Source organism: Urocitellus parryii, chromosome 11 (genome assembly GCF_045843805.1).
Source record: "Urocitellus parryii isolate mUroPar1 chromosome 11, mUroPar1.hap1, whole genome shotgun sequence".
Taxonomy (NCBI): Eukaryota; Metazoa; Chordata; class Mammalia; order Rodentia; family Sciuridae; genus Urocitellus; species Urocitellus parryii.
Genome location: NC_135541.1, coordinates 65675164 through 65698698, shown reverse-complemented (window position 1 = coordinate 65698698; position 23535 = coordinate 65675164). Strand labels below are relative to the sequence as shown.

The 23535-nt window shown below is 33.6% G+C and overlaps 1 protein-coding gene across 1 annotated transcript in view; it reads left to right on the top strand.

Annotated features, from left to right (window-relative positions):
• The window catches only part of Znhit6 (zinc finger HIT-type containing 6), a 64981-nt gene that overhangs the window by 29755 nt on the left and 11691 nt on the right, over positions 1–23535 (top strand). The window contains exons 7-8 of the mRNA XM_077791301.1: positions 367–447; positions 1887–1964. Of these exons, the coding sequence (XP_077647427.1) occupies positions 367–447; positions 1887–1964 (159 nt within the window). The remainder of the gene's footprint in view (positions 1–366; positions 448–1886; positions 1965–23535) is intronic.

Sequence of the window (23535 nt, the reverse complement as noted above, 5' to 3'; positions counted from 1 at the left end):
TTGAATTTATTTTTTATTTCTAAAAGTTTCAAATATATTACATATCGACTCCTTTTTTTTTTTCCATGTTTGAGCACAGGTGTGTTAAAAGAGGCTTCATATTTTTATAATTAATCTACAAGGAGCTTTTCAAAATGTTTTTTTAAAGACCTTGTTAAATATACGCAAGAAGTCTTTTGTAGCTTTTTCCCTGTGTAATTTTTGCTTGACAGGATATTATATTTTGCCAAGAATAAAGTAAAAGGTTTTTGTTCAATTATTTAAACAATAACAAAAAACCCACAACATTTAGTAATTCTAAGTTAACACCTTTTACAGCAAATTATAAATAATAATCTAGCTGTTTTCCTTTCCTTTATTGAAAAGAGTACCAGAGGATAAAACTATTAATGAAATTCTAAAACCTTACATTGATCCTGAAAAGTCTGATCCTGTTATTCGTCAAAGGTACGTTTAAAAACTCCTGTTAACTGTTTGAAGTAATTAAAAGTGTTGAAGTATATTTTAGTTGCATATTTATTATGGTAAGATATGGCTGTATTGGGACATGATATGTTGGTGCAATTTACTTTTCCTTGCAATTTACTATTTCCTTGGTGTTTGCTGAGATTCAGTCCATATAAGTAACATCAGTAGCTAACACTCATTATTTACTGTGTCCTGGACACTCTTCAAAGCAGATAATAATAAACATGCTAATTCATTGAATTCTCACAATATCCTTGTATGGTAGACTAGAGGTATTATGTCCCTTTTAACATACTGGGCAAATTTAAAGTGGTTAAGTAAACTTGGACAATTAATAAGCATGAAAGCTGGGGATTTCAAACCATCAGTCCAGATTCACAATCTGTACTCTTAACCTTTAAACTAAGCTGCCTTTCAAGTTGAACCAAAGACTCTGAAAATTAAGACTTTCCAAGTAACTATTAAACACAGGAAATCCTGCTTCAGCCAAGTCTTCATAGAACTAAGTAAGGTACACTCTGCCTCCTATCCAGAAATACAGTATGGACAAAAGTAGTTAACATAGCATAGTGGAAAGATTCCGTCATGGATATCCAAATTAAAATAACTGGCTCTGTCCCTTATTAACTGTGTGATCAGACTAAATTACCTAATTTCCATGCTTTTAATTTTTCCATCAATGAAATAAGAATGGTAATACATACTAGATAGGGTTGTTATGAACCTTAAAAGAAATAGCACATTCAGAGTTCCTAGTACAGGACCTAGCATATAGTAGGCAGTGCTCAAGAAAGGAAACTATTATTGGTGTATGAGTTATTAGTGCTCCTGGGCAGGAACCCAGTTGACTTTATTTTCACCAGATGGTACTTGCTTTGAATATGAATGCTTGGATTGTGCCAGAGTAATTTGGTATTCAAAATTTAAACTGTAGATTCTAAAATGTCTGATCTGGTCCATTTCTAATTAAACCTCGTTTTTCAACTTTTGCTAAAAAATATTGTTCAAACTGATCCAAACTCAAGTAACATTTCAAGCAGTATTGATAGTTGAGTTTCTTTCTTTATAATTGATAATCTACTTGTCATCATTAGTCATATACTTGGCAGAAAGACAAAATACCTGTTACTAATTTGGATACATTTGAGCAAAAGTATGTGTAAAATAGCTGTTATTATTTTTACACATGTTTGTTGAAGCAGGTATTTTTTTAATTTAAGATGTTTAATTGAACAAAGAGAAGAAAAGTAATTTTTTCAGATCCTTGGTTAAGAAACATCTTTACTTCTTTTCTGTGCTTGGATTGATGAATTTTTAAGTATTATTAGCTGTTCATAAATGCTTAGTCTTTATAAAAACTGTCTTGAAAAGTACTAAAAATTAATTTTGCTTTCTTCAATATGATGTTTTTATTTCAGGTTGAAAGCCTACACTCACTCTCAGACTGAGGTCCAAATTTTAATGAAGGTTGAATATATGCAGCAAAACCTAGTAAGGTAAAGTTGCTCCCTCCCCATTTCTTTAAATATTTTGTAATTCTGTGATATAATTAATTACCTTGATTACCTTACATAGCTAGTTATAAAATTATCTGGCTGTCAACCTAGACTTATAAAAATAATTTTCAACTGGTGCACATACCTGTAATCCTAGCCACTGGGATAGACTGAGGCCAGAGTATTGTAAATTAGAAGTTAGCTTCAGCAGTTTATCGAGACCCTATCTCAAATTTTTAAATAAATAAATAAATAGAACTGGGAATGTAGCTCAGTGATAAAGTGCTCTGGGTTTAATTTCTAGTACCTAATAATAACTTTCAATTTAAGATTCTTAAATATTAGACTTACAATTGTAAATTTGATTGAAAAATAAACCTAGTTAGAATATTTAAAAATATCAGTTACAACTAAAAGATTTCTAAATTTCATCTTAACTTACTTCAAGAAATGTTCTATAATATGACATCTGATGAGTTCCAGTTTTCAAGTTTAGACTTTAGAAATAAGAAAATATGCTGGACTAACCACTGAATATATTGTAGTTTGAAGAATACTGCACAGAAATGTGAAGAAAACAGCATTCCAGCAAACTATGAGTTGAAAAAGTTAATAATACCTTCAGGTTTTGTTCCTTATTAACGGGATGATAAATTAGACTGAGACTCTTCACAAAGTGTACCTAAATGCCAGTTATATGACAGCATATTGAATTGCAAAACACTGATCTTTACAGACATGTGTTTCCCATTGTTTAATTAACAAAAGCACTAGATTGATTTAATAGATGTGGTCAGTTTCTTCTATGATATGATTTGCTAGTTTAGTTTAGATGTTGAAGAGTTCAAGCTATGAAAGCATCACTGGATTTGGATCCCAGCTTCACCTTTTTCTAATTATGTTAACTTGAGTTAATTACACAGCATCACTTGACTTAGTTTCCTTTTCTCTAAAATTGAAATGACAAAGTTTATCATGAAAGAAACACATGATAAATGCATGTTTTTATTATTACTAGTGTTATTACCAATACTGTTATTTCTACTATTGTTACTGATAAATGTTACAAAAGATCTTCATGTTAAGATTAGAAGATTATAAGGCTAAGACAGAAGATCATAAATTCAAGGCCCAGCTTGGGCAACTTAGTGAGACCCTGTCTCAAAAAAAAAAAAAGCAATTGTCCTAAATTATAATAAAATACTTCAAATTATAACCAAAGGACGCAGGAAAGTATGTTTTAAGGATGGAAGCTCTATTAAGAAAATTTTAACCATTAATAAAATGAAATATTTTTTAAAAAGACTTATAGCTAACAAAGGATCTTAAAAACCACATCTGACCACTTTTCTTACCAACGTATCTCAGATCCTCCAACTTTATATCATTCATCATGGTTCTCTAATAAAAAATTCAAATTATCTATCATATAGTTCTTTCTATATGCCTCTCAATTCAATATATTTACATGTAGTTTGTGGTCCTTTCCTTCTTCATGCCGAATCCCAAACAAGAGAAAATAAGTTTCTGCAAATATAGTTACCCAGAGTTAAAACGTCCATGTTAACCAAAGTCAGTAGTTCTTAAATTGGGACTCAAGCACTTAGGTAATTAACAATAAATACTGGTATAAAGGATAACATTGTTTCAGTTTTTAGGAAAATCAAAAGGAATTCCATATAACTCATTTTTTATTTTTAATTTTTTATTGTTTTAATTAGTTATACATGACAGTAGAATGCATTTATGCGCTCTGATATGTCATACATGGATGGGATATAATTTCCCACTTTTCTGAGAATATATGTTGTAGAATCACATTGGTCATGCAGTTATCTATATACATAAAGTAGTAATGTCTGTCTCTTTCTACTTTTCTTCCTATCTCTTCCCCTCCCTTCCCTTCACTTCCCTCTACCTAATCTAAGGTAACTCTAGTCTTCTCTTGTGCCTCCCCGCAACATTGTGAATTAGCATCTGCATATTAGAGAAAACATTCGGTTTTTGGTGTTTGGGGATTGGCTTATTTTGCTTAGAATGATATTCTCCAACTCAGTCCATTTACCAGCAAATGCCATAATTTCATTCTTCTTTAAAGCTGAGTAATATTCCATTGAATGTATATATCACATTTTCTTCATCCATTCATCTACTGAAGGATACCTAGGTTGGTGCCATATTTTAACTATTGTGAATTGAGCTGCTGTAAACATTGTTGTGGCTGCATCACTGTAGTGTGCTGATTTTAAGTCATTTGGGTATAAATTAAGGAGTGGAATAGCTGGGTCATATGGTCTTTCCATTTCAGATTTTCTGAGGAATCTCCATACTGCTTTCCATAGTTGTTATACCAATTTGCAGTCCCTCCAGCAATGTATGAGTGTGCCTTTTTCACCACATCTTCATCAACATTTATTGTTTCCTGTATTCTTGATGATTGCCATTCTGACTGGAATGAGATGAAATCTTAGTGACTTAGTTTTGATTTGAATTTCTCTAATTGCTAGAGGTGTTGAACACTTTTTCATATATTGGTTGATTGATTGTATTTCTTCTGTGAAGCATCTGTTCAGTTCCTTAGCACATTTATTGATTGGGTTGTTTGTTTATTGGGTGTTAAGTTTTTTGAGTTCTTTATATATTCTAGAGATTAATGCTTTATTGGAGGTGCATGTGGTAAAGATTTTCTCCCAGTCTGTAGACTCTCTCCTCACATTATTGATTGTTTCCTTTGCTGAAAAGAAGCTTTTAAATTTGAACCCAGTTCATTTATTGAGTCTTGATTTTACTTCTTAAGCTTTAGGGGTCTTGTTAAGGAAGTCAGATCCTAGGCCGACATGGTGAATATTTGGGCCTATTTTTTCTTCTGTTAGGCACAGGGTCTTTGTTCTAGTGCCTCAGTCTTTGATCCACTTTGAGTTGATTTTTGTGCAGGGTGAGAGATAGATGTTTAATTTCATTTTGCTACATATGGATTTCCAGTTTTGCCAGTACCGTTTGTTGAATAGGCTATCTTTTCTCCATTGAATGTTTTTGGCATCTTTGTCTGGTACGAGATAACTATATTTGTATGGGTTTGTCTCTGTGTCTTCTATTCTGTACCATTGGTCTACATGTCTATTTTGGTACCAATATCATACAGTTTTTGCTACTATAGCTTTGTAGCATATTTTAGGTTTGGGATTGTGATGCCTCCTGCTTCATCTTCTTGCTAAGGATTGTTTTGGCTATTCTGGGTCTCTTATTATTTTTCCAAATAAATTTCATGATTGCTTTTTCTATTTCTATGAAGAATGTCATTGGGGTTTTAATAGGAAGTGCAGTAAATCTGTATAATACTTTTGGTAGTATGGCCATTTTGACATTATTAATTCTGCCTATCCAGGAGCAGGGATATTTCCATATAATTCATTTTTAAATTGAAAGATTTGCCTCCTTCTCTTTAAATTGACTTTTGGTAAATCATTAAATAATTCTATTCTCTCTTGTTTTATTTTCTGTGCTTCCTCTTCAAGTTCAGTTTCTTTCTTAACATGGAACATATTTTATCTACTTAGTTCATTTAAGTGTTACTCATGGTTTATACCATGGTGCACGTTTAATGAGTATAGTATAGCTTCAGTCTCATAAGTCTACTAAGAGAATACTTCTGAGGGTCTTTATAAAAAATAAAATAGCTTTTTAGTTAGTTGTTTCATTTTCTCTAAGCTATAAAACTAATATATACTCTTCTAGTCTTTTCCTGACAACCTGGTGACAGTCTCTGTCTAGTCATTTTGAATACTGCTATACCACTCTGAACATTTGCCAACTCCTTGTCATATAGACTGCAAGACTATAACAATAACATAAATGGCTCAGAAGGAATGTAGAAGGAAGACAGTATAAATGTTGTCCAAATTGGATGATGAAATTTTATTCTTTTATTTTTCATGCATGTAATTTTCATTATAAAGATATTCCTCTGTTTTATTTTAAGAAAATAGGACAATTTAAGGAACTTTTTACTCATAAGAGCAGTAAGGAGAATAAAAATGAATACCTCATTGTTTCCTTTTAATGTGTTTATCTGTTCTTAAATAATTGCAAATAGTAGTCACCAGGTATTAATTTAATGACTATATGGATAATTGTTTCTTTTTTTAATTAATAGACATGTATTTGAAACACCTTACTCACTTTTTTAAATTTTTATTTATTTATTTATGGTTTAGTTGTTGATGAACCTTCATTTTATTTATTTTTATGTGATGCTGAGGATCGAACCCAGTGCCAGTGCACTCACACATGCTAGGCAAGTGTTCTACCAATAAGTCACAACCCTAGCCCAGCTTACTCTTAAAGAAACAAATAATATCTATTTTGGTCAGTTTGGGTGCCCATTTGACCACATTCACCATATTTACCTGTTCTCATAGATATTTCAACTTCTGTCTCAAAGCTGAGGAAAGCAATAATTTATATCATTTCAAAGAAGAAAATTTTGTTTTTTTCTTTTGGTTTTGTTGGTCTGGTTGGTTAGTTGGTTATTTTCATTTGCTGATTGTTTTCATTTTAATTCTTCCTTTAACTGAAAATGGAGGTTTGTTATATGTCCGTGTCAGTCAAGATAGATTGAACTGTGGCTAATGAAGAAATATGTCAGCTCACAAATCCAGTCAGACTTGACCCTGGTAGATTATACTCTTCTTCCAAAACTCAAGGAAATCAGAATTTGTATGCATAGTTAGGTTAGAGTACAGGACAGACTACTTGGAGTCCAGAGAGTATTTATTTTTAGTTTAAAAATGTGTACTATACCCAGTGGCTTGGGAAACTGAGGCTGAAGGATCATGAGTTCAAGCCAGTTTCAGCAACTTAGCAAGACTCTGTCTCTAAATAAAAAATATGAAAAAGGACTGGGGGTGTTGCTCAGTGATTAAGCACCCTTGGGTTCAATCTCCACTACCAAAAAAAAAATTTGTACTATGCATCTCTGAAGCAACAGAGGATGGAAATTTTAGCTTGTCCTGGCAGACCAAGGTTTTCTAGAAGAGTGGCAGAAATGTATATCAGATAACATGATAAAAAGTGCAGCATTACATAGGAATTCTGAAATCAGGCTGCCTAGAAAACAGAACTCAGAAAGATACCAGTCAAACTGATAAGACTTATTTTAACAAAGAGCCAAAATAGGGCAATTCTAAACCCTAAAAATGTCAAAGAAGTTCACCAAAATAAAAGCCAGATGACTTCATTGTGGGCATTCAGTTTCTTTATGCTTTATTTTCTTTTAAAGTCCTTTACTCTCTAATTTTATAACCTTCCTTCTTTAGGGTCCAAAAGAGAATCACATTGGACCTTCACATATCTTTTTAATCCCTAAAGGGGAGGGAATGCTAGATCAATAAAATAAAAGATAAGCAGTATTCAGTATGAGGCATTCCTAAAATAGTCTATTTTGATGCTAAACTTAAGCCAGTCTGAGTAATATGAGAAGAACTTTGTGTTATCTCTGTAGAAAGCTTGTCCTCCAGATTTCCCCATTTGAATATTTACTTGGACTAAATGATATATGGAAATACCACCAGAGGAGAAGAAGGGAAGAAAAAGTTATGACTTGGGCCCAGGAATTTTGAAACTTTAAATGGCCCTGCTATTTAACTTTGAGTAGTGATGGCATTGCTTGAAGGCAACAACAATGTGAAAAGTTCTAGTTGCAGTTGCTTTTATCCTGAAGGTGGACTACATCTGTATATTTCTGATTATTAAGTCATTCTCAAGAGATAATTATCCTAATTTCTAAAGAACCTCCCAATTTTTATGAGTATTTGCTAATCATGGATAATAAAATTAGATATTGCAGACATGTATTTATATTTTTTTTTAAAGAGAGAGTGAGGGGAAAGAGAATTTTAATATTTATTTTTTAGTTATCGGCGGACACAACATCTTTGTTTGTATGTGGTGCTGAGGATCGAACCCGGGCCGCGCGCATACCAGACTGCGTGCTACCACTTGAGCCACATCCCCAGCCCCGCAGACATGTATTTAGACATAGATTTTTTTATCATAATTTTTTTCTAGTACTGGTAATTTTTTTTTTCCTTCCTTGATACTGGGGATTGAACTCAGGGACACTTAACCACTGAGTCACATCCCCGGCCCCTTTTTTACTTTTTTTTTTTTTGAGATAGGGCCACACTAAGTTGCTTAGGGCCTTGCTAAGTTACTGAGATTGGCTTTGAACTTGCCATCCTCTTACCTCAGTCTCCCATGCCACTGGGATTACAGGCGTGCGCCACTTCGCCTGGCAGTATTGGTGATTGAACCTAGGAGAGCTCTACTATTGAACCACACACACACACACAGCCCTTTTTAATTTTTGTTTGAAAGCAGGATCTTACTAAGTCACATGAAGCTGACTTCAAACTGTGATCCTCCTGCTTCATCCTCCAGTGTCAATGGGATTACAGGCATGTGCCACTGAGCCCTGCTATATTTTAAAAATAGAAAGATTTTAAACCAGTGTTCTCATATGATATATTGATAGGCTAAGATGAGCATTTAGAATCTGATTGCATGCATAATTACTGTTAAATCATTAAAGGAAAGTGCATTCACATAACACCTGAGTCTGGTTTTGTTTTAATATTTATTTTTTAGTTGTAGTGGTTAAATACCTTTATTTATTTATTTTTATGTGGTGCTGAGGATCAAACCCAGGGCCTCATCTGTGCTAGGCAAGCATTCTACTGCTGAGCCACAACCCCAGTCCCTGAGTCTGGTTTTGATTAAGCACATTCGGTCTTCGGGTCATATAAATGAAAATTGAAGTTTACACAAGAATAAGTAAGATACAGTTTTGTTGAGTAGGGAGAACAGATACACATACATATGTTATCATAGGCTTGTGTTAAGAGGCTTACAAGGGAGGATAGCAACTATCCTTGCATTTTCAGAGAAGGCATTATAGTGGATATATTGTTTGATCCTTACTAAAGGTAAATGGCCCAAGCTATGAAAGAGCATGTTGTAAAAAAAAAGTCAAGTAAGTGATTTGAGGAGGTCTGAGTCTATAGAGGTGTGCAGAGCAGGAACTTAAAACTTTTTTTTTTTTTAAGTGAGGATGATGAGTTAGTTCAGGACCAAACACTAAATGCTACATTTGGATCTCATTTCATTGGTAGTAGGCAACTGTAAAAGTTAAGCAGAAAAATTGATTAGATCTTGGTAACCAATTTGCTGTAGGAAGAAGTGAATAGCAAGCAAAGCTGACTAAAGCTTCTGGCATGGATGCTGTTTACAATGAGATGAAAGTAACACCAGCAGAGACTTAAGATGTGTTGAATTTCAAGTACATGCAGCAGCATTTTCTGGAATGTTATTTCCCAAAACAAAATTACCTAATCCTTATTAGGATCTCTTTAGAGTAAAATTATGTTCCAACAAGAAATAGTATATTATCCTTCCAGAGTGTATAATTTATGGAGAAGTAAACCACCTTCTTTTACTTTCAGAGATTCAATATTAGATTTTGTAGAACAAAAGTCTCACCATTATAAATTATTATTATTATTTACAGTTACTATTTAATAAATATTAAATTTATTAAATATTGAATGTAAATAATAAAAGCAATATTAAGTCATTGTTTCTTAAGCATAATCCAATTTATGAAACATTCAAAAATAACTTTTTTATTTTTATCCAGAAACCTACATCAAAGATTTTTCTATGAAGTCAAGATAGTGCTTTAAATTTGGTAAAGATCTTAGAAAGTTACTAAACTTATATTTTCCCATCTGAAAATTGGGATTGAAACAGGAATGATACTGCATTGTTTTGAACATTAACTTGAGTTATACAGTCAGCTACTTAGCACAGTGCCTGACACACAACAAAGTAAATATGTATTATTAAAGTATTTAGAGAACCATTTATTGAAATGACTCAATGAATACAAGGGGTTGTTGTTTTGATGTGTTTTTTAAATCCTAGAGATTACTTATTGAAAGAAAAATGTATTTTTTAAAATAAAAATGACTGACAGGTAAATACATCATGCATCATTTTTTTAATAGCAACTTCTTTCAACCAAAAAATTTCTTACACTTCTGGAATGCATTCTAAGTTCAATATTAGCTATATTCCCAAGGCCAGTCACCATTGACCATAAGGGAGCAGGTACTTGGTCATGTAAGTTATACCTTTTTTTTTTTTAGCATAGATTGTATATTGCAAGAATATAAAATTTCAGTAGTTCAAGATGTCATCAACTGTTATTACTGAACAATTGACTTCCAAAATATATGTATTTTCAGCCTTTCCCCTAAGTACCAAATACTGGTATCCAGCTATCTTTACTTACATATTTCATTAAGTCTTAAGTTCAGTATATCTCATTGTAACATACTATTTCTGCCTAGTATGTATATTGTATTAAATGGTTTGACTAAGTTCCTGGCATTTACTAAACAATCAACAAATAATGGTACTTATTACTGTCATGATTTTTCTTCTAGTAAGCCAGAAGCATCTTTGACTTCTTGGCTTCTCTCCTACTACTATTCTATACTTAACTGACCTCTCTACTAGTCTTTTATGTGTGCTCTCCTCATTGTTTCTAGCTAGACTGTTGTTTACTAGTGTCTACAATGAGCCCATTCCCTTCCTCCAAGCTGGACATAATTTCCTTATGCTTTGCACCTCAAAAGATGTTTTATACTTCCCATAGGTTCCTACAATCCTGTTACATATTTACCACAATAAAACTTAACACATGTGATGGTAAACTCCCTTTTGAAGACAAGTGACTGCCTTAGACACCTTCATCTTTGTTTCCTACTCTGCTGTCAGTGACCTTTCCATAGTATCTTTAAAATCTTAATTCTTTAATAAGTAGTATACTAATTCATTTAAATGTGTGTTCCATGCTGTATACTAGGTTTTGATGCCATTTTAATATTCTAAAGCAAGATGTAGACAACTTTATGTAAATGGCCACATAGTGAATATTTTTGGCTTTGTTGGCCATATGGTCACAGTCAACTCTGCCATCATAGTGTGTGAGCAACTATGGATTATATAAATGAATGGGCATAACTGTTCCAGTAAAACAGTACAGATGAAAACAGTGGGTCTGGGTTTAACCTGCTAACCATAGTGTGTTGATATTTCCTCTAAAGGATTTTATAATTGATCATTTGTGATTTTTTTTAATCATTTAACCAGTTGAAGGCTTCATTTCTCAGAACACAAAATGAGAGAGATTTTAACAAGGACCCAGTATAATTAACAAGTTACTTTGAAAAAAATATAATACTTTCTCAGAGGGCAAGCTTTTTTTTTTTTTTTTTTTTTGCAAGCTTTTTGATATATGAACTTGGCCTAAAGTATCAGTGGACGAAGGTTAATCAAGTCTTTGCTGGGCACAGTGGCACACATGTGTAATCACAGTGCCTCAGGGGGCTGAGGCAGGAGGATTGTAAGTTCAAAGCCAGCCTCAGTAGTTGAGCAAGACCCTGTCCCAAAATAAAAATAAAAAAGGATAGGGATGTGGCTCAGTAGTTAAGCATCATTGGGTTCAATCCCTAGTCCAAAAAGAAAAAAAAAAGAAGAAAGAAGGAAAACAAGATTAACCAAACCTATATTATTCATTTATTCAATTAATATTCATCGAGCCCCTTCTGTGTGCCAGCACTGTTCCAAGTTAGAGGTAATAGATATCTAAAAGCCTAACCTTCATGGAGCTCTCACAGTCTAGGAGGGGAAATGAGTATGTGGTAAAGCTTGCAATAGACAATGTCTCCTGTTATGGTCCCTGATGTAGCAATGTCCAGAAATGGGGCTTTTGGTAAATAATTGGATCTTGAGGGCTGTGACTTCTTCTGTGGATCTATCCATTGATAGCTAAGTGGACTCCTGGAAGGTAGTTCAAACTATAGGCTAATGGGGCATAGTTGGAAGAAGAAGGTCACTGGGGCCATGTTTTGGGGACTATATCTTATCCCTGGCCTTCCTCGAATGCTCTCTCTCTCTGCTTTCCTATTGCCACGAGCTGACAGCTTTCCTCCACGATGCCCTTCCCCCATGATGTTTTGCCTCATCACAGGTCCAGAGCAATAGAGCCAGCTGACCATTGACCCAAACTTCTGAAACCGTGAATCAAAATAAACTTTTCCTTTTTTGTGTCAGTTATTTTTTGGTCACAGTAAGGAAAAACTGACTAGCACAGTGCTCAATGGAGGTTATGAGTATCTCTGCAGTGGATACCCAGAATTATTTTTTGATGGAAGCACAAACCAGTTACACCCTAAGTCAAGGGTGTATGCTTTAAAACCCAGCCACAGTTAAAGAATTATCGAGGCTTTGATTTCATGAATATTACAGAAACCATCACTTTTCAAAAGGTTATTACCCTGTTGTAGTTGTACATATTTTATTAGTTGTTTCCTATTATGCTAGTTTTGTTAATAATTTTGGAACATTTTTTTGTTTGAAAAGCAACCAGAAAAGGTACAAGCTGTTTCTTTTGGATGATTTTATTTCCATGCTTAGAAGGTGTTTTTTTAAATAAAAAAACTTAGGTTACTTTACTTTCTTTGGAACATTATGGGTCTTTAATGTGATTTAAATCATATTCTGTGAAGTTAAGAGGTAAGATACTTTTTCCTATTCCCTTAAAGAGAAATTGATTTGGCCTACTTAAAAGCCTCAGGTGAGGCTCAAACTGAATTCTCTTTGGCTTTCACTAGTACCCACTAACTGTCATAGAGTGCAGCTAAGCTCTTAACTCATCTTACTTGCTCAGAATCAAAGTGGACTCTGGATTCTGCTTGCCAGCACACCAGCTCTCAACCCTATTTGATTTTAAGAGCCAGGTTTCTTGCCTGCCTCACCACATAGTCCTGCCAGATCCCTCCTTGGTTTTCACTTAACCCATGCTCTTATCAGCCAGTTTTTTTCCTGTGCAACAGACATTTCTCTAGTCTAACATATATTCTCTTCTCGAAACAGTTCTTCTCATATATCATTGTCCATCATAATTATCTAGGATATTTGTTGAAAAAGTATGCTTCCAGCCCATCCACAGAGGTTCTGGTTTAATAAATCTACATAATAGTTAGAATTTATTTTGATGTATCATACATACAACTATAACTTCCCATTCTTGTGATTGTACATGATGTGAAGTTACATTGAACATATGAACACAGGAAAGTTATGTCCGATTCATTCTACTGTCTTTCCCATTTCCATTTTCCTCCCTTCCCCCCATTTCCTACAGTCCAATCTGGTGAACCTCCATTCCTCCCTCCCCGCATTATGAGTCAGTATCCACATATCAGAGAGAACATTCGGCCTTTGGTTTTGGGAGATTGGCTCATTTCATTTAGTATGATAGTCTCTAGTTCCATCCATTTACCAACAAATACCATCATTTTATTCTTCTTTATGGTTTATATCCCCTTGTGTATATGTGCCACATTTTCTTTATCCATTCATCTATTGAAGGGCACCTAGATTGGTTCCATAGCTTAGCTATTTGAATTGAACTGCTATGATCACTGATGAGGCCACGTCACTATAATATACTGATTTTAAGTCCTTTGGCTGTATGCCAAGGAGTGGGATAACTGGGTCAAATGGTGGTTCCATTCCAAGTTTTCTGAGGAATCTCCATACTGCTTTCCAGAGTGGCTGCTCCAATTTGCAATCCCACCAGCAATGTATTAGTGTACCTTTTTCCCCACATCCTCATCAACATTTATTGTTACTTGTATTCTTTTTTTTTTTTTTTTTTTTGTAGTTGTGGTTGGACACAATATCTTTTTTTTATATGTGGTGCTGAGTATCGAACCCAGGGCCCTGCACATGCTAGGCAAGTACTCTACCACTGAGCCACAACCCTAGCCCTACTTGTATTCTAGATAATTGACATTCTGACTGGATTGAGATGAAATCTCAGTATAGTTTTGATTTGCATTTCTGTAATTACTAGTGATGTTGAACATTTTCTCATATATTTGTTGACCATTCATATTTCTTCTTCTGAAGTGTCTATTCAGTTCCTTTGCCCGTTCATTAAGTGTGTTATTTGGTTGTGTGTGTGTGTGTGTGTGTGTGTGTTTGTGTGTGTGTGTGTGTGTGTTAAGTTTTTTGAGTTATTTATATATCCTGGAGATTAAAGCTAATCTGAAGTTCAGGTGGCAAAGATTTTCTCCCATTCTGTAGGCTCTCTTCACATTCTTGATTGTTTCCTTTGCTGTAAAGACACATTTTAGTTCAATACCATCCCATCTATTGATTCTTTATTTTAGTTCTTATGCTTTAGGAATCTTGTTGACAAAGTTGTTCCTAAGCTGACATGATGGAGATTTGGGCCTATTTTTTCTTCTAGCAGGTGCAGTGTCACTGGTTTAATCCTTGATCAACTTTGAGTTGAATTTTGAGCAGGGTAAGAAATAGAGCTCTAATTTCATTTTATTACATATGGATTTCCAATTTTCCCAGCACCATTTGTTGAATAAGTACTTTTCTCCAGTGTATGTTTATGATGCCTTTGTCTGGTATGAAGTAACTGCATTTGTCTCTGTGTCTTCTAATCTGTACTGTTAGTCTTCATATCTGTTTTGGTGCCGATACCATACCATATTTGATACCATAGCTCTGTAGTATAATTTAAGGGCTGGTATCCTGATGCTTCCCGTTTCACTTTTCTTGCTAAGGATTGTTTTGGCTATTCTGAGTCTCTTATTTTTCCAAATGAATTTCAAGGCTGCTTTTTCTATTTCTATTAAGAATGTCATTGAGATTTTAGTAGGAATTACATTAAATCTGTATAGTGCTTTTGGCAGTATGGCCCTTTGACAATATTAATTGTGCCTAAGAACAAGGGAGATCTTTCCATCTTCTAAGGTCATCTTCAGTTTCTTCTTTAGTGTTCTATAGTTTATATTGCAGAGGTCTTTCACCTCTTGTTAGGTTAATTCCCAAATATTTCCTTTTCTTTGAGGCTATTATGAATGGAGTAGTTTTCCTAATTTCCCTTTCAAGTGATTCATCACTGATGTATAGGAATAGACTTATGAATGTTAATTTTATATCCTGCTACTTTGCTGAATTCATTTATGAGTTCTACAAGTTTTCTGGTGGAGTTTTTGGGGTCTTCAAATATAGAATCATGTCATCAGCTAATAGGGATACTTTGAGTTCTTCTTTTTCTATTTGTATCCCTTTAATTTCTTTCTTCTGTCTAGAGTTTACACACACACACAAAAAAAAAAAATTGCTGTGAGAATGAGTTAAAATCTGGATTAAATCTAGAAGCTTTTTGATGTCCTTATGGAATATGGAGTATGGCAACCCTACATTGGGTGCCTAACTATTTATTGAGGTGCTATTATGTTCTTTTTATATACATTGTAGTTGTGTTTATGTATGCATTAAAACATATAATTTCATGGAGAGCCCTGCCTACTGCCACACAACCATTGAATGGTGGGACATAGATCTAAATCTCGGCCTACCTGCCTGTCTGCAAAGCTTTATAGCATGTTCTTTGCAAGATAGCACATGCCTCTCAGTGCTATAAATGGCCATGAAGCATGTTCTTAGATTATGTGAAACCCAAGCACAGTTCTTTGTTACGTAATTTGGGATTGGTGATTACTTCAAATTAGTAATGGTTGGGATGAGTATATTCTTAGAATAGTATTAAACTTTGACCACATTTTGGATCTAGATTGTAGAACAAAGGAAATAAGATATCATTTAAGGATTGAAAAATGTTAGGATAAACCTAAAGTATATCCACACACATAAAGGAAATATGTAGAACGGTATACTAAACATTTTTATCATGTCAGAGATGACATGCTTCCAGGGATAGAATTGGCTTTACACGTGGCATGCTTCTTAAAGTGGTTTTATGAGAAGAATTGTAAAATTATCTCTAAGGAGGCTGAAGTACAGCTAGCTGGCACAGCTGGTTGAGTGTTTACAAAACAGATTGAAACACAGCTTTTAAAATCTCAGTGACTTTGAACTTGAAAGCTTTAGTTTGAAAGACTGTTCTTCAGGGCTGGGGAATATAGCTTAGTTGGTAGAGTGCTTGCCTCGCAAGCATAAGGCCTGGGTTCAATCCCCAGCACCAAAAAAAAAAAAAAAAAAGACAAAGGGAGAAAGGGAGAGAGAAAGAGTATACTTCAGAGTAGATCCAAAGTAACCTAGTGATCAAATTCTCAGCAGATTACAAGTCTACAATTTCCATATCAATGATCTTATTTTAAGTATATACTATTTTGATCATTTTTAAGAGAATTGTGAAATATTGCACCAAAATGAGAGTTTTTAACTTGGAAAATAACTCTTAGTGCTCATCTACTAAATGTGTCCATTGTAATTAAATTATAGAATATTTTATGGCCAACTTTATATTTTCTTAGAGGAAATGGTGACAGTAGTTGAAATTTCTAGGTGATTCAGATATTTCATTTTAGCCAAACAGCTTCAACCTACTCTCTAATTAGACCTCTCATTCATTGTAACTTATTATAAGCATCAGAATTGTCTCAATTTGATGTGTTTATTAACCATATTAACTCTCTGCTTAGTAACTATAGACCTAGGGTATTCTTGTCTCAACCTTAAAAAATACTTTCTTCCTGGAAAGCCTTTGTCCTTTCAGCTCTAGTAAATAATATAGTTCACTGCAGTATTCCCAGTGCTAAGAACAGTATTGGAACTTGGTAGACTAAGTAAATACATGTTGCACATGTATTTAAAACGTGAAACGTGCAAACAGTTGAATGTAGGAATTCACAGATCTGCTTTCTAGTCCCAGTTCTCTATTTCTTTGCGTTACCCTGAGCTGGATACTTCTTGGGGACTCAGTATATTAACTATGAAGATTTAAAAAGATTGGATAAAGTCCCTGCCAACTCTAAGGTAGTATCATTTTAAGATGTAGTTAACTCATGAACTATTTAGCCAATCCTTAAGTGAAAGTTTCTCTTAGGCATCTTATCAGATTTTGCAAAGTGACACATCCTAATAAAGATGTAGGAGCCTGTACTGATAAAACTCTTGCATTCATTCAGTTCAGCCCAGGGAGAATTTGTTTTGTTAACAAGAGTAAGACTATTTAAAATGCAAAAACAAGAAAGGATTTGAGTAACTAATTAATAATACTGTACAGTATACTTGGAATTTGTGAAGAGGATACATCTTAAGTATTTTCACCATCAAGAAAAAGAAATTGCTTCGGGTATAGTGCTACATGCCAGTAATCCTGACTACTCCGGAGGATGATGCAGGAGGACCAAAAGTTCAAGGCCAACCTAGACAACTTAGTGAGACTCTTGTCTCAATTACAATTCCTATTTGACAGTTATACTTCAATAAAGCTAGGAATAAAAGAAGAAGAAGAACGAACTAAGGAGAGGAGGGGAAAGCTAGAGTTATCCAGTACCTACATACAGAAAGCACCACCGCCTGAAAGAACATTTGGAGGTAGATACAGAATAAGAGGGGATGTCTACTAAGTATTTAGCTTTAGGTTCCTATTCTGACATTTATCCCCGTGAAGTATTTGCTTTGTTTTTCTGGTATCCCATATCACTGTGGGATTTATTTCTGTGAACTAGTTATCTATAGAACACCTATATAAGGTAGACACTAAATAAATATTTGAGGAATCAGTTGAAGAATAAATGCCTGCCAATGTGTTTGTTTTAATATGCATTGATTGGAATAAAATGTATAGTATGTCTTTATAAGATAGGAATCTTAGGCTCCAAGAAATTGACTTACACACACACACAAAAAAAAAAAACAAGTTACAGTTACAAGGCCAGGATTCGAATTTAGGTCTGTTTGTCTGCAAAGTTCATGCCTCTTCTACTAGTCTCATCATAGATCATAAACATAATTTCTAATAAGTATGTTATTTCCCTGCTTAGAGATGCTAAATTACTTTTGGAGTATAAAATCTTATCACTGGTACTAGTTTAGAAAGTTACATTTTAGAAACAGTTTCACTTATATTTAATCTTTATAAAAAAATTTTTCCTACCAAAGAAGAAAAGTTAAATCCCCTTTAACTTACCAGTGGCAATAAGTAAAGACTCCCAAGAAATAATATCTATACAAATCAATCTTAGAAGCCTCTCATTAAAGCATGTTTTTAAATATTAGTACACCATATCCATAGTTTTCATAATCTACTAGTGCAGATCTGAACTATTGAGCTTTATAAATTGAGGTATGTGTTTGTACTGCACAACTAACTCATGACTTATGTTTCTTGTTTAGTGTGTATAATCCTTACTGACATGGGTACGTAAAAATCCCAAAACAAAGTACACAAGTATATTTATTTAATTCATTTACTATGTTGTTTTTTAAATATGAAAACTAATAGATTGAGTAAATTTAAAAAAAAACTTTGTTGAGAGCTGTTTCTAATGTGTCTTGGCTGTTACAACTTGCAAAGATTGTCACATTTTAAATGTGGTGTCCTTCTGTACTTAGTTTTGTTTTATGTTTTAATTTAACTTTTTCCGTTTTTCTTTCTTTAGTCTGAGTCTTCATCAACAAATCTAGTTTTTTTTCCTTTTCATTTGGATTTGAAAATCAGTTTATTCACTTAATTCATTCTCTTTCTACTCAATTAAAGTATAGTACTTTTGTACTAGAATATGGGTTAAGTGTGAATCTCCAATATTTAATTTATAATTGATTCAGAAACTTTATAGTGAATTCCATTGTACCAGAATGAGCCTTTCTTTAAAAAATATTTAGCCATCAGATAACAATGAACTGGTTTATGCTCTATTAAGATTTTTTTTTTAACCTGTATCTCAACTTTATACTTTGAGAATCAGGTAGTTATACTTTTAACCCAGAAACCTAGATTGATAAATAAATAACAACTATACTAGAATATGGGTTAAATGCTACTTTGGGTAGATAAGAATCAAAAAATGTGAATTTTAGAGTTGGAGTAATCTTGGAGATCACCTCATCCAGTAATTTTATTTTGTGATGGGAAAATGCTGTGGACTCAAGGCTATTAGATTGTTAAATCTGGAAAAATTCAAACTTGGTTTTAATATTTTTTAGGAAGTAGAAGGTGTGGTGATCCAAAGATCATCATTGATCAAATGGGAAATAAAGTGGTTTGTGAATCCTGCTCCACAGTCTTTGAGTTGTGAAAAGGTACTCTCATTTACTAATAAAATGCAAAGAAAAAAGTTCAAGAACTTAGCCCGTTTCTTTGAAAGTTAGTAAGAGAGAGCCAAGATTAAAAGCACACCCTTGGGTATCAGGATTTTATTTATATAATGTCAGTCACTGTAACTAACACCTGTTGAGCCTGGGAGCCATGCTGCCCTCATAATGCCTCTGTGAGGCTGCCTGGAACAGGGTCAGCTAGTGAGGCCTGTGTGGGTGAGCAAGTGAAATAACAAGAGGAAATGTCTGAGGGGTCCCTGAGGGTAAGAAAAAATACAAATGTTGGTATCTTAATTCTTCCAAACCTAAGTAGTTTGTCTTGTGGTAGCAGAGTCATTCTGCTAATGGAAACACCAGAATTGGTGAAAATTTTGAAAAGATAAAGCTGTCCCCTAGGATTCAGTGACTTAATATCTTGCAAACAAGCTAAAGCTTTGTTTTGAATAGTACAAAGCTGAACTCTAAATCTGAACTTTAAATCTACTTGAAGATAATGGACACTGAAACATTCAAAATACTTTTAGAGGCTTAGATATAAACATAATAATAATGTAATGGTTTGAGGGTTGTACTGAAAGTTGTAAGTCTACATTTAAAATGCAAAAAGGATATAAAGGCAGATGTGTGCTTCAGTGCTTACATAATAAGTGCCAATCTTTGTTACTTTAAAAAAAAAAGTCGAGTAACTTTGTCCTGAAAATTTATAAGAATTTATTATTTCAGGTGAATACAAATGAAAAACTGATGTGTTCATGGCTTAAATGAGCTAGAAGTTGTGTTTTATTACTTAGCCCTCACAATATCTCTCTGAGGTGGTACTGTCATTACCTTTCAGGTATGAAAGGTATGAAAACTGGGAATTAGAGGAGTAACTGGTTCAGAATAACAGACCAGTGAATGTTGGAGCCAGGACATTAGCTCATTATTAGACTCCAAACCTAAGCAACCATTAAAAGTTACTGGTTAATTTAACTAAATTCCAAGTACATAAATAATGTTAACTCCCCCCCACCGCCACCTTTTTTTAAAAGATATTTATTTTTTAGTTGTAAGTGGACACAATATTTTTATGTGGTGCTGAGGATCAAACCCAGTGCCTCACACATGCTAGGTGAACACTCTACCTCTGACCCACAATCCCAGTGCCCACCACCACCATTTTTTTTAGGGGGTGTTGAGGTTAAGTGCTGGTCATTGAACTGATGGCTTCATTCATGCTAGGCAAGTGCTCTATCATTAAGCCATATCACTAGTCCATAATGAATCTTTCTTTATGAATAATTTCCATAATGAACTTTTTTAAAATTAATTTTTACTTTTTTACACAAATGGAGCACAACTTTTTATTTCTCTGGTTGTACATGACATAGAGTCCACACCATTTGTGCAATCATACCCATCCATAGTGGTAATAATGTTCATCTCATTCTACCAACTCCTTCCCCACGCCCCACCCCCCTTCTTCTCTGCTCAATCCAAAGTTCCTCTATTCTTCCCTTGCCCTAAACCCATTATGTATCAGCATCTACTTATCAGAGAAAACACTTGGCCTTTGGTTTTTTGGGATTGGCTTACATTATTTAACATGATACTATAATGTACTTTTAAATATCTGGTAGGTAATAACTGTAGATTAAGAGTTACCACTAATAGTACAAAAATGTAAGAAGTTCAGAATTTCAACTAAAACACTCTTTAATGAACTCCAACTTCTTCAGTTAACAGATTGGAAAGCTGTGGACTAGAAGCTAACATAAACTCAATAGCAATATCGCTATGATTAGAAGTTTGCAACGTTTTAGGATAAACACCAATTAAAATCCAGTGATTCTAATCAAATCCACTCAACATAACCAGGTTTTCATTGCAATTGAATAAACTATTTTAAAAACAATTCTTTGGGTTGACAAGTCTTTTAAAAATTTTTGTATCCTAATGTGCTTTACAATCTTGGCACATAAAATAGGGACCCAATTTTTTTTTAAAGTAAGGAAGCATAATCATCGATTTTTAGGATTGAAAACACATGTAAGTTGCTACATGCTTGTAATTTTTTAATGTATTTGAACATTCCTCTGCTGGGAACATAATTTATATTGTATCAACAATAATAGTAGTTTCTGATTCCCATATGACTTTTAAAGAACTCTTTTTGTTGTTTCTTATTGTTTCAGCTTTGGTGATCTAGAGAAACCCATACAGATTTAATACTACAAAAAAAATAATAACACACCTAAAGCATTTAAGTATATGCTGAAAATTATTTACAAAAACCCTGAAATAAGTAGAAAACATTACCTTATTTGAAAATGTCTCTTAATAGAAGCCTCATGATTCAGGTAAAATGTGCAGATTAGTTATTGCACATGTTATAGGTTGCTGCTTGAAAAGTTCCTGATTAAGAATTCAAGTCTTGTTTTCTTTCATTTTATATTTCACTTCATAAGTTAATTTTTTCCTCAGGTATCTAATATAACTCATTTTTCTTTTTGTGTAATTACTGCTAACTTTTAAAAAATGCATATTTCAAAGAGAAATAATGTTTAAAAGATGTGAAGCAATTAATCCTGGAATGCTGGAACCACTTTTAAAGTATTTTAAGCACATCTGTATTATATTACACAGGGAAAAGAATGATGTATGCATTCTATGATCTACGGACACTAGGATGGCTGGTGTAGAATACTTAGGTTATTTTCTATTCTAAGTTTCTTTTCAATATAATATTCTGTGATTCTAAAATTAACATTTAAATTCAAGGGGTAGAGTGATCAGAAAAGAACATATGAAGTTTGGGTTTACAGTTGTTCTTTCACTTGTCACCTACTTCTTAAAAAGACATCAGGTTTTATAGTAGGCTTGGTTTTACATTGTGTTAAGCCTTGTGTTTCCCCCTATTTGAAAACTATTGCCCAGAACGAACTTGGAACATAGAGAAATCACTGCACTAGAGTTCTGAGTAGTGTGCTACATACTCAGCTTTGAGTTAGGGTATAAACAATTTATTAATTAAGAAATACCAACATTTGTGAACAATTTACTCTTAAAATTACAGCAGATTCAAAGTGTGTCCTGATGAAAGCCTCTCTCTTGAACACTTGTATCCCAGTGTGCTTTCTTGAGGGGGAGGGGAAAGGATGGAGTTAAAACTGTCAGGATAAGTTTTTCACATATAAATATCATCTGTCATTGGTAGAGAAGGAGAAGAAAGCTGAAGAATTCTGCACTGTACTGGTGGATATGTTCTCAACTTTTTCTTCTTTGACTTGAAATGATACTCATATGCTAACGTATTTGTATATGCCACTGCTGGTGAGCTAGCTTACATTTTTCTCCCACCCCAAAATGCAAGTAAAAGCTTACTTATAGCAAAAGAGATGCTAAATTTATTCAGCTTAAATTTATGAAGTAACAATTTGAGGATTTCATACCTTAATGAATATTTGTATCTAATTACCTATAACACATTTAACAGTTATATCATAATACCATGACTGATACTCTCAGTATTGCTTAAATTTTATGCTTTTGCCTCATTCAGAAACCTAAACCTTCCAGGCACAGTGGTGCATGCCTGTAATCCCAGTGGCTTGGGAAGCTGAGGCAGGAGGATCTCGTTCAAAGCCAGCCTCAGCAACAAGTGAGGTGCTGAGCAACTCAGTGAGACCCTGTCTATAAATAAAATATAAAAAATAGGGCTCAGTGGTTGAGTGGCCCTGAGTTCATTCCCTGGTACAAAAAAAAAAAAAAAAGAAAAAATCAACCTAAACCTATTTTTAAATTTTTTTTATAGTTGTAGATGGACAGAATGTCTTTATTTTATTTGTTTATTTTTATGTGGTGCTGAAGATTGAACCCAGTGCCTCATGCATGCTAGGCAAGTATTTTACTGCTGAGCTACAGCCCCAGCCCTAAACCTATTCTTTCAGAATAGAGGAAGACCAAATTTAATTTTATGGCAATATAAATTTTTAGAAACCATTTATAATTATAGTTGATTTTTATAGAAATATTTTGTAGCCAATTATTTTCCACCATATATTAGAAATTATTTGTCAAAAGGTAGTTAGTTTGTTTTACTTTTAAGGCTCAAAGTAAATATAATTGCGGAATTTTAATTTTTACCTGGTCATTCTTTATCCAAGATAAAATCATAATACATTAAACATAAATATCATGTAGAATCTTTATTCCTGCTTGATATGAAAATTAATGACTTGATTTAAAGATTTCCTAATGTTAGAATATTTGATACACTTTTGATTTGGTTTTGGAACCTCCATATAATAGCTCTTTTATCTGGTTTTCTTAGACGGCATTAAACTTATAAATAATGGCTACTCAGTTAATATCA